The sequence below is a fragment of the Dendronephthya gigantea genome, unplaced genomic scaffold, assembly GCF_004324835.1.
Source record: "Dendronephthya gigantea isolate DGI-Jeju-01 unplaced genomic scaffold, DenGig_1.0 000213F, whole genome shotgun sequence".
Classification (NCBI taxonomy): domain Eukaryota; kingdom Metazoa; phylum Cnidaria; class Anthozoa; order Malacalcyonacea; family Nephtheidae; genus Dendronephthya; species Dendronephthya gigantea.
The window spans coordinates 98,055-110,456 of NW_021163223.1; the positions used below are offsets into that span (position 1 = coordinate 98,055).

At 36.2% G+C, this 12,402-nt stretch overlaps 1 protein-coding gene across 1 annotated transcript in view; it reads left to right on the forward strand.

The window, feature by feature from the left end:
- LOC114539698 (low-density lipoprotein receptor-related protein 4-like) overlaps window positions 1-3,653 on the forward strand; it is a 35,745-nt gene extending 32,092 nt beyond the window's left edge. Inside the window, exon 7 of the mRNA XM_028560313.1 lies at window positions 3,122-3,653. Coding sequence (XP_028416114.1) covers window positions 3,122-3,471 — 350 coding nt within the window. The 3' untranslated portion in view covers window positions 3,472-3,653. The remainder of the gene's footprint in view (window positions 1-3,121) is intronic.
- Window positions 3,654-12,402: the final 8,749 nt, after the last annotated feature.

Sequence of the window (12,402 nt, forward strand, 5' to 3'; positions counted from 1 at the left end):
GACTCGATTCCACGATAAGAGTTGGACATTCGGGCTATTTCAAAACTTTTAAATCATACGAAGCAAAAACTTTCATGCTATTGCAAAGAATTATACAAGGATTAATGGACCAATTGCGTAATAGACCAACTTATTATCTAGGCATTCAGGAAAAAATAAACCACCACAGCTAAAAAGAGCATACCAAAATTAGTATAATTGCCAGGTTTGGTTGCAAAATGTCAACTAGTACGGAAAATATAGCAACGCCAATTTGGCAATTTTGTATACTTTTTTACTACGGCCGGAAGCGTGTAATTAATTGAATTACACACGTCCGGCCGTAAGTTAAAGGTTTACAAAATTGCCAAATTCGCATGGCTATATTTTCCGCGCCTTACAATATTTCGCAGCCAAACTTGGCAATTTTACTAATTTTGGTATGTACTGTTCGGAAATTCCCTTTTTGTCGCCTAAATAAAAAGTTGGTCTATTATGCAAACGGTCCATTACTTCTCACTCACTTTGGTAGGAAGTGGTTTTACGACGTTGCTGTCACTTTTTGAAATTGTAGACCCTGGGGTACATAACATTTGTCTATCTGATTTTTTTATTTCAAAATTAATACTTAACAAACTGCGGCAGGTTAATATCCATGCAGATATTATAGGAACTGAAGAAAAAACATGTTGTGTAATTATTAGCAACGTACAAGCAGACGCATGCAGTACTGTCCAGAAATAACCTAACAAAAACCGCGATTAACCTACGTGGGTCGGACCGAGATCAAACCGCGGTGAACCCGATGTTGAACCTCTGTCTAACTCAGTCTGACAGACATTTCTTAACATGTTTTCGATTTGATTGTTGTAATATAACATTCCGTAATTTCGAAGCGAACGGCAACCGCGATCGTATTTTTTCAAAATGGTATTGGTTATACATCACATGCCGCCGGTCGAGTTCTAGCTTAGACCCTTTCGTTCAAAAAACCTTGCGGGTTGAGTTTCTTATTTCTAGTATTTTAACTATTTTAAGTGAATTAATCCAGGATATGATATGGGAATGTTAAGAAATTTTACAACTTTAGCCATTTGCTCTGGCTCCGAGTCTGGCTCTGAAGGCAAAAGCGCTGCTGGTGAGACCTTTTTGGTCCCCAAGAATGTGATAATTTGATAATTTATTTTTATAAACTAACGTTGTAACCGTAGGTTAAATTACATCGGTTTTGCACAAAGAGAAATGGCAAAAAAAATATTTACACGAAAAATTGTCTATCTAATATCAACTGTAAAAATTAAAATTTAGCAGACATCATATATGTGTGTATCTTGTGGTTAGAGAAATCGCACACAAAACATAAATGTACTCAATTAGCTAAAGGTGCTTTGTAGAGACGCTTGTATACGAGTTAATATACAACCATAGCCAGCAATCTTGATCTCATCATTATTTCAACCACGTGGAAAACGCAAAAAGTCAGCGAAATTTAGCGATGTTCGTCCACTTGACGTCACGCATATGTTCAAGAGCACGCGAGAAGTAAAAAAGTGTGGAATTATTTCGAAAAAAATTGTATTTATAGGAGCATGCGATAAACTTACGTTTGTAGAAACTGAGAAACAATTAAGTGTCTCATAATTTCCAACTGGAAGTACAGTAACAGTAACTTGAGGTCTGCATGATTACCTGGAGTGCTTTCAGCCAGGGCTGAGTTTCAGTCCGGCTTACAGCTTTTCAGCCCTGTAAATTCAGCCTAGGTTTTTTTATGAAATGCCAATGAAATATACCCCACGATAATATGACAATAATTTCAGCCCGGGCTCAATTTTCAGCTCGTTTGAAGCTACTGGGGCTGCGATTGTCATGTAATCGTAAACAAACTTGAACCCAGACAGAAAACGTTGCCTTGACAATGATTTTTCGTTTGTTTATTTCATTTTTATATGTGCAGTCATAGTCCCTTAAAGATCAAGTTATTGTCATTCGGGATTTTAAAGCGCTCGAAGAATCGAAATAGGTCTACTACCAACCTTTACAAACTCAGCCCGGGCAGAAATTTCAGCCTGGTTTTAAAATAATTCTAACGTGTCATAACACAGCCTGGGCTGAAACTTGACATGGAATTGAAATTTACTTTAGGCCCAGGTTTGCCGGGCTGAAATGACACCATGTAATCAACATCTAAGTACGGTAACTGTTTTTATGTGTTCGTTTTATCATTATAAAACTTTTCAAAATCCTCTGTTCTGATTGGTTCTCGAGGAGCCGAAAAACCCAAATCCGGACCTTGGTCCGCATATTCCGTATCTAAACATGCAGTATCTCGGTTATTGACCTTTACGCGATCCTCGCTTCTACGTCGCTCGATCTCTACTAAAAAGCCTCGGTCTGATATTTCACAGCACAGACCACACAAAATCAATTTGAATTTATTATTTATAATAAACGTTGCGAATTAGCAAACATCATCGTGCAGACATCAACGAAATCTGTGTTTTTGGTCTAAGAATTTGCACAGCTTTTTTCTAATTGTGGGTTTTTATTTTTATATATACAATGTACACAAATCGATCATCAGACGAAATATTTTTCTTTGCCCAAGCTCGTCAAGACTGACATGCAGTTTGCCGCAACTAAATATCGAGCTATTCGTTTACCCAGCAGTTCCTAAACTCCGTGCCTACTCTATCTCTTCGCTATTCGAAGTATAAAAATATCGACGTTAATCTTTATGCATGTAGCAGGCACAGGCAGGGATGATAATGCAAATGACAAAATGTTCGAATATTGGTTGTGATTTATTGTTAATTTTTTTAACAGTATATAGCCCAAATGAAATAATATAGTAGCAATAAGGTGATGGTATTAATGCTTGCTTTATTTCATACCAAATAAACAGAAATTTTTTAACATAAATGATCGAATCGGTGATGTGAGTTAAATTTCAACAAAATTTATTGTCTCTTAGCTATAACCAAAATTGTTTCTGTTTTGCGAGCAATGAGAGCGTTAGACGTACTAGAAGTGCACTCATTTATATACCGCAGTACGTATTTGTTCGAGAGAAAAGAGAGACATGAGAACTGAAAATCAACTGGAAGTTGTCTTTCCTAAACATGTGTAATTGTCCATGTTATAGCCAACTCTGAACTGAAAATCAGATTGAATGCTTCAAGTAACAACATGAGTGGAAGAGTCGAAATCTATCATCCAACATTTGGCTGGGGTACAGTGTGTCATTGGCGCGACAGCAGTGCAAATTACTTTGGGATTGTTGAAGGTAACGTCACCTGTCGTCAGTTGGGTTTCTCTGGAGCGACCAAGATCAGACCCTGGGCTTACTATGGGAAAGGAAGTGTTCCTGTATTGCTTTCTTTTGTTCAATGCTCTGGTGATGAATCATTCATCTGGGATTGCAGTCATAATGGATGGAATAGTCCTCTCGTGTACTGCGACCATCGTCATGATGTCGGTGTGGATTGCTACTGAGATCACAATCATTCAAGGACACTAGGTTAGATAATAGACTAGATTTTCTTTTTCTTGCTGCTTACATAGTTAATAATATATGGTCTGAAATTTGACTGAACGGCCGAGCTTCAATTGTTTTAATAAGCTAAAAAGGAGTTGGGACGCGACTGCAGAAAACAACGGCAACGTCTAGGATAAAATATCGGTACTGCGTGACATGCGACCACTGCACACTAACACATCCCAAGACACCAATGACTGGTCTAAACATAAATATTTTACTAAAAACATCACTGAAATTAAGATATTTCATACTAAAAATATCACATACTGTATGACATATACGTATGAACAATCAATCTTTTCATTGGTTAAATCACAAAGAAAATTTAATCGTCTGTTAGTTTTGTCCGCTGCAACAGAGATATAAAACAACATTGAATCCGAAAATTAAAATTCTGATATACTTCAGCTTGATTATGCTCATAATCGGTATGTTTCATTTTATAACAACGAGTTGCCACAAGCATTGCGAGTTGCAAAGGCGTACGTCGCGGGTTTGATGTTGAGGTGTAAAGTACCTAGAAAATTTTGAATATAGCATCCTTGGTTAAATTTTATCAAAAATTTACCTAAAATTCGAAATTTTCCCAAAAAAATTCTAAAAACTCTGACATAAAGCCAGGCAATTTGTATTCGCGAGTTTGCTAAAGTGGGCCATGAAAGCGCAGTGTAGCGGATTCGACGTAAACTGGGCGCGCGGCGGTGCAATGTGTAATAATAACGGCATCCCTCAATTAACCTACTGGGAATTAACATGGTGTGGAAGGCTCGGTTGTATATGTTGTTCGTGATTAGGGACACGTCTGCACCTAACCATCCCACCTGCTAAGTAGAGTGACGTCCCATATTTATAGCGAGTAAAGCCTGCGTCTATAGAACACAATTAATCTTGAGCAAAAGTAGGTGAGAGAAAATTCTTGGTTTCCCATTATACCCATGATACTTACGAGAGACGCCATTTTACTTTTGTTTCCAAGCTCTCAACAGCAGTCATCTGGAACAAATTGCTTTAATACAAAAGAAAAAGGTAAATTCGCGGGCGTAAAAAACATCGCTCTGAAAAACCAGCCGAGGTGATCTACGACGCGAGATCCAGCCCAACAAACAATCAAGAAAGCATTCAAACAACACGCTTTTAGGCGTTACCAATGCATGATGCATGGACTAGTCAGAAATGTTAACAGTTGCGATATATTTTTTACGTTCCTGGCAGACACGGCTGAAATAGCAAACGAAGCAGCCGCGGAAAATGCCCACGTAAAGATTCACGTTGCCAAAGCTTCTTGGACTTGAGTTTGCTAATTTTCACAAAATACGCGCTAAACAATTTCGACGACGTTGCTTTTGTATTGAGCGGAAGTGGTTCCTATCTGAGCGATTTGATTATAATTATTATATATTTGATGTTTTATAATTGCTATGCCAAAAAAACTTTCTTCAAAGCGCACAAATCCTTCGTAATCATGTTTATCATGAATTTAACGAGTTATAAATAGTAATTTTGACAAGGTAATCTTATTGAAAGATTGCTTTATTATGCAAAACGTGAAAAAGTACATCTAATGGCTTTACTCGAGTTTCCAGACCATATATTTATTTCAAAACAGTGGATCAGGGCGGGAAAGGGGGATGTGGAGTTGTTTCTCAAATAACTTTCCTATTTCAATGACTTGGGAAATATATTGAAGTGCAGCAGCTTATTTTGACGAATTTCCGCGGTTGTGGCAAGTTGAAAAACTCTCGCATTGGAGTGTGTTCAACGAATCGTAGGTTTAAACCCCCAATCCGATATTTTCTCACCGGTCCCTGTGATCTGTTTAATGCTTCGGGCTAAATATTGTAATTGTAAAGTAAGATGCTATCATCGTAATTAAGATTGAAATAAAAAAGCCGTTGCACTATAAACAAGAACTCGCTAAAATCTATTTCCATGAAAAAATGCCGTTTTTTGAAGCACCGTCGGCAGCACGTGTTGAATTTTTTTGCATTGTAAACGAATTGAAATGATAATCCAGTTTACTTGAAGAGAATTGTTGTTCAGGACAAACACATAGCAATTAATGAAAAACATCATGTTTTGGCGAAAGAAAAAGAAAATGCTGTTTATCTGGACAAAGTTATGTTTTGGTGAAAAAAAGGGAATAAATATTGACTATTGCGGTGCAACATGCCATAATATCCCTTGACTTTATGGTATGAAAGACATATCCCATATGGTGCAACTCGCTCTATATTTCATTTAGATTAGAATTTGTAGGATTTGTAGCTTATTGTATACAACAGTATTTTGTAGTTTTTAGATGCGTCTCAATGAAAGATTGTCAGTCAGCATGTTGGTCAGTCAGTGAGTTCCTACTTTAGTTTAAAGTTGAGGGAACTTTGTGTTAATGCTTTTGAGAACTAATTTGTGTAAGTGATCATGGCTGATAATTGAAAGACGCGTCATTAGCGCTTATTTGATTCTTGTTCTTGTTATATTATAATCAATTATGTAATTAGTATAGCTCTGTCATAACTGGCAGTTGCTATTGAATTTCCACCCAGTAAAAGTTTAAAAATTCCAACTTTCTTGTTTTGTTTCTACCAAAGTTTCAGACTGGGCCAACGCAGGGTCCTATGGCTATGTTTAAAAGGGCCTCATGTAAAGAATGTACTGTACTACCATTAGGTTTTATTGGGACATGTAAGGTTATCGGGGCGAGTCTGAGCGAGCTCCATAGTTTGGTGGCTAACCGAGCTCAAGCGCGATGCGTTATGGTGCGTACGTGCGTATGTACACGGAACTTGTTTTAGAGTGATTTAAATCCTACCGGTCTTTCGCCATGCACCGGCTATTTTGAAAACTTCAGTTCTACTGCTATAAAGAGTTTACAGTAGATTTTGTCAGGATCTCAGTGCAGATGCTGAATATTGATGCTGTTATAGCCTCTAACAGTAAGAGTATGCACCTTATTGCAAATATTTATTAACTTTGTATGTGTAAATTTTGTTTACGTGAATGCATCGGCTGTTCGTATTCATTTATGTTTCTACTTTGGGAAGCCCGATTTCAATTTGATTTGGGCTGAATATTCTGTAATTTTGTTTTTGCCGGTGGGACTGGAATTTTTGTATCTCGGATTTTCGAATATTCAATCTCGGAATTTCGGAATTCCGGATGATCTTACACGCTTCCGTTGCACTGCCAACGGCAGTTGTAAATGAATTTCAACCAAGTAAATATAGATTGTAATCCCCAAAGATTGAAAAGAAAATACCTTGGCTAGCTAGATGAATTAAAAATGCCATTCACCAGCGAGATTACATGAAACGTAAAGCAAAAAGGACACAAAACGAAAGCGACTGGGTTGACCATAGAAGACTTCGCAATACCTAACATCGACCATATGAAAAGCTAAAGCAAATCACAACCAAGACCTCCTAAGATAAAACACTGATACCCCTCGCCACTCGACAGTTTTTGAAATTAATAATAAATAGCTATCCTACTCAGGAGAAAAAATGTGAAGCGAAAGCAATCAGATTTAGATATCAGGTCATCTCAGACAGAGCTACTGTTGCCAATGCATTTTCTTCTTTTTCGCTGGAATTGGTACAGAATTGGCAAAAACAATCGTGAGACTAGAATTTGGAAGGCATATATTTTCGTGACCTGACACTTAAAGTAAACCCTCTGATGAAAAAGTTTTGCTTTCAAAACGCCGAAGTTAGTTATGTAAGACTGATAGACCAAGACTAATTAAAGAAGGAGCTGATCAGATCGCGGTGCTGCTTATTACATTAAAAAACCGCAGTTTGTACTCTGGCATATTTCCCACTTCAGAAAATATAAATAGGCTAAAATATAAAAATGGATCAAAATCCCTGCTTGACAACTACCGCCCAATATTAATTTTACAGATATTTTCAAAAGTTATAGAAAATGTGGTATACAATCAACGATCAGAGTACTTGGAACAAAACAACATGTTATCCAACAACCAGTATGGATTTAGACGCAAAAGATCAACAAGCCATGCTGTTACAATATTGGTTGATGACATAGGAATGGCAATGGTCAGAGGAATAGCAACCGGAGTTGTATTCCTAGACCTGCGAAAAGCTTTTGACACGGTACACCTCTGATGTCTTCTTGAAAAGCTTCCTGTGTATGACATTGAGGGCTATGAACTGTTTGGTTCCAAGATTACTTATTCAATAGAACGCAATTTGTTCGATTTAATGATGTGACATCAAACCTGAACATATTACACAAGGATCGACACTAGGTCCTCTCCTTTTTGTAATCCTTATAAAAGATCTTGATCAAGTTCTGCATGAAAGAAAATTCTTCTTTATGCAGACTCTACGGTAATTCATTATTCAGGATTGTTATTTATTATTAATGAACTTTCAACTATCCAAAATACACTTAATTTAGAATCAATCTTGGTGGCAAAATGGTTATCTCAAAATAATCTCATACTCAAACTTAAAAAAGGAAAAACTGATTTCATACTATTTGGAACACAACAAAAACTCAGAAGAATGAACAATTTGACGTTATCGTTAACTGCATTCCGGTGAATGAGGCCAAAAGCTATGAATATTTGGGAGCACATCTTAATAAATACTTGACAATGCACGAACATGTGCATATAAGATATACAAAAAGTCATTAGCCGAAAATAAACAAATCGTAGACACAAAAATCCCCTAATCTTAAGGCCCATCTACACGATGCGATTAGTCGTATACGATTCGTATACTGGCGTATGTATTCGAATAAATGCGTGTAAAGATGTCACATTTTAAACTTCGTTACAAACTGATGAACAGAAAGAGTGGCGTCATGAATCTTTTTCATACGTCAGGATAACAATCGTATACGACTAATCGCATCATTTAGATCGGCCTTTAGAGAACTTAAACATGTCGCTCCAACAAAAAGCTGCAACTGAAGTTTTTAGATGTCTGTATATAAGCAAAGTCGCAAGTATTTCGATGATTTCTTTATCAAGACGTCGCACACATATAACAACCGTGGTAACAACTGATCTGTTCAACTCCCAAAAATTAAGAACGAGACTGGGAAAAGAAGTTTTAAATATCAAGAAGCTCTAATCTTCAATAACTTATCAAAAGAGATGAACATATAGTTTTATTCGATTCAAGAGAAAACTTTTTAATCGTACTTTCTTATAGACTTCGTAAATATCACTATTAAAATCTATCTTTAGGCTTATATTCCTTGGACTTTTTTAGACTGTACTTAATCTAACTTAATAGGTTCTTGTGAGATAGCAGCTTTCATTGGTAGCTGAGCAAGTTTTAACCTGTATAAAATTAATATAGATTAATAATAATAAGAAGAAATAGCTCTCGTGTGCGACAGGCTTGAGCTGAAAAGTTTGACGAAGTTGATGAAGGTATATATACACATTTCGTTGAAGGTATTTACAAATAAAGTGATCACTTTATAACTAGGCGATATTATTAAATACGGTCTATTGTAAGCATTGATGCCATTAACATTGTCGTTTACCCTTTGAACAGTAGCGAATTCAAGGTTTAGCAGAATAAATTACTATAGCTGAAAATAATTTTATTTTATTTATTTTATTTTATAATATAATTTTGTTTAAAATTTTTTTAGAAATCCACGACCAGTAGCGTTGTTATTAAAGTATTTTGAATTTAAAGTGAAGCCTTTTAATTTATTCTGCCTAACCCTGCAATCATACAACTAAAAAGGCTTCGAGATCAAGAGATCGTTATTTGAAAAAAATTTACGTCAAGTTTATACAGCCCATTGCCAAAAACTTCTGCTGCAAAGGATCGTAGCGTCAGTTGCCAGGATCGATTTGTGAAGAAATCCATACCGAACAGTCCGCAAGGGCAGTGGCGGATCTATGAATAAATACGCAACGTCAACGAACGTTCGCAATCAACTCCACTATCTGCGTCGAAATAAAAATCAGGCATCAGCATTCGTTTTCATGTGTCAGAACGACAATCGTATACAACTGAACGTATTTTGTTAATAGATCTATTGTAAGCATTGATGCCATTAACATTGTCGTTTATCCTTTGATCCCTTTGAACAGTAGTAAACGGGTCCCACATTAGTAATATAATACAATAGCATCACATCTTCATTTCATGAATTAAATCTCTTTTATGTCTGTGTGTTGGTTTCCTTCCTCCTTTTAAACCAGCCATTGTCCAGTCCCAAGCCTGGAATGAGAAATTGGTGAGGGAAAGGAATATTATTGTGTGTAGCTAAAGTGGAATTGATCATGGTAAGCAATAGTGATATGTTGTCCTGCTTGTAGCTCCTCATACTATCTCGGTAAATTTAAATTAAGCACGCTTCGGCTTGTGCACTCTAAATTTTGATATATATATATATATATAATATATATATATATATATTATATATATTATATATAATATATATATATATATATATATATATATTCAAGCAAAAGTTACTATATTAGTTACTAAGGCGTTCATCTAGAAGGAAGCATGCAGCAATATAACAGTGTGCTTTCATGAGCCATTCATGAGAGCCAATGGACGACTTGCGCTTTAGACTAATTTCTTATCTCGGCGAAAAAAAGGACATTTTCTGAAAGAGCTTATTCAAATAAGTAAAACTGCTAAATTAGTTACACATTTCCGCACGTAATACAAAAATATACAAAATTTGCAAACTTCGCATGCATTGCTATATTTTCCGTATTTTACAAAATTTTGCAGCCAAACTTAGCAGTTTTACTAATTTAAGTAAGATCTTCCTAGATGGGGCGATTTATTTTCCTCTAGTTACTTCGATCAAAAGTTAGTCTAAAGCGCAAGTCGTCCATTATAGCTATAACGTAACTTATTATATCAATGGGGGTATTTTACTGAGAACTAAAATACTCTTAGAACTCATGCGCTACTATACATCCGGGGTACGGTGCGCGTATTTTCCGTATGTTAGACGTTTAGGGCGACATAACGAATTTCTAATTTCTCTGGTTCGTATATAAAACGAAATTAACGTTGGAAATATAAACGAAAACACTTGAAATACATAATTAGACAAGTAAAATTTCTTCTATACTTTAATATTTTGGCTATAATTTAAAAAATATTCGCTTTTATAATGGTCTTTCGTGGCTTATTTACTTGTCGTCTTTGTGTGGTTTATTATTGTCACTCATATTTTAGTGCATATAATATACAGAACATTACACATTACACAGTTTGCTCGAAGATATTGATTTTATGTTCTCGTGACAAGAACAGTATCTCATTGTATATTGTTTTTGCCACTCGAGCATAAAATCCATATCTACTAGCAACCGTGTATTATCCTATATCTATACTGATCGATTTGTCGATGGTGACCGCTAAAAAAGGTTTACCACAAAATTATAGCATGCATGCACGTAACTTTGAACTTTCACTCTGGCAGTGTTTCGCTGCGCTCATGCGTGAAAATTATTGTGACATTGTCCCTCGGTCGATAAAACTGATATCACCCAGTGAACTCAAATAAGACTTGAACCCTAGCTATCTGACTTTCCCTCATTAATGAGTAAAGCCAAGATGGCGGACAATGAAGCCTCTCTTGTAGGTATAAAACACGCGTGTTTTTTGCATCGGCTAGTCACAAAGGGTGCCAGAAGCCATGGAAGAAATTTTGAATTTTTGTTTAAATCATACCAGCTTTTTCCACCATTTTAAAACAATTTTCAAGGGAGAGGATATTTCATGAAAAGAATGCGCATTCGACGGAATTTGCCATGATTTTAAGCAGATATATTTGAATAAAATTCGAAAATAATAAATGTGTTTTACTCATTTCAATACCTCAAAGTTGTTACGTTTACGCTTTATTATAGATCTCGGTAACCCGGCTGATGTGAATAGCCCTTAAAGGCGATTCTCCATTACCGTCTGCTTCATCCGCGTGGGCGAAGCGAAGCGGCCTTTGAAAATCTGCCCATGCGACCATGCACGGTGCAAAAACAAAACGCGCTTCGCCCGTGCGTGCGGAGAGGACGTAATAGAGAATCGCTCTAAAACACTTTGACTGCCAAAGACGGAGATTTTCGTTTTTCGATCGATTATCACTTATCGATTTGTCTAGACCACTGACGGTGAAAGTGTTAAGGCTATAGGCCTTGTCTTCAACACGGTTCACCGTCAACAAATGTTCTTCAATTTTAATTATTGGTAGATATATTTAATAGCACGGTTAAATTATGTAACCAGGTAATTTTACTGGACGCTTTGGACAGCCAGGTCTTATCTAAACTTTCTGGAAGATTTCTGAACTTGATTTTTGCAGTGAACGCAAACTTTGGCGAGGCCTTCCTGCATAATATAGCTATACATATATCTGAATAAGATTGAACATTCCGTAAATTTCCATTACTAAACCCTGGCTGTTCAAGTCCATTTACACTGAAAATATCAAATTCATCAAAGCTAGACGTGTATGTATATTATAAGAAGTGAGTAAGTAATATAGTAAGTTTGCACTAAGCCTAGGACTTAGAAGTGGCATGACCTATAACTGTAAAATTATGTATATGTTTGATGTTAATGTTTGATCAGGAATGAATAAAGTGTTAACTTGGTACTATTTTGACAGAAATTTGTATTGATTTGTGATTTTGCGGTCTGAAGTATCGTAATATTCACAACGCTGAATGATATCACTGGTATACAAAGTTGGATTTGGGAATAAGGTAAAAAATCATCATCAAAATACAAATATGGGTATCACCATAGAGGCGTGGCATAACAAGCAGACTAAAAACTTCATCATTGCTCAGTGGCAATTAAGGTATAGGCCTGAAAACAGGAGCGTAACAAAAACGATTTGGTAGGTGGTTGTTTATTCGT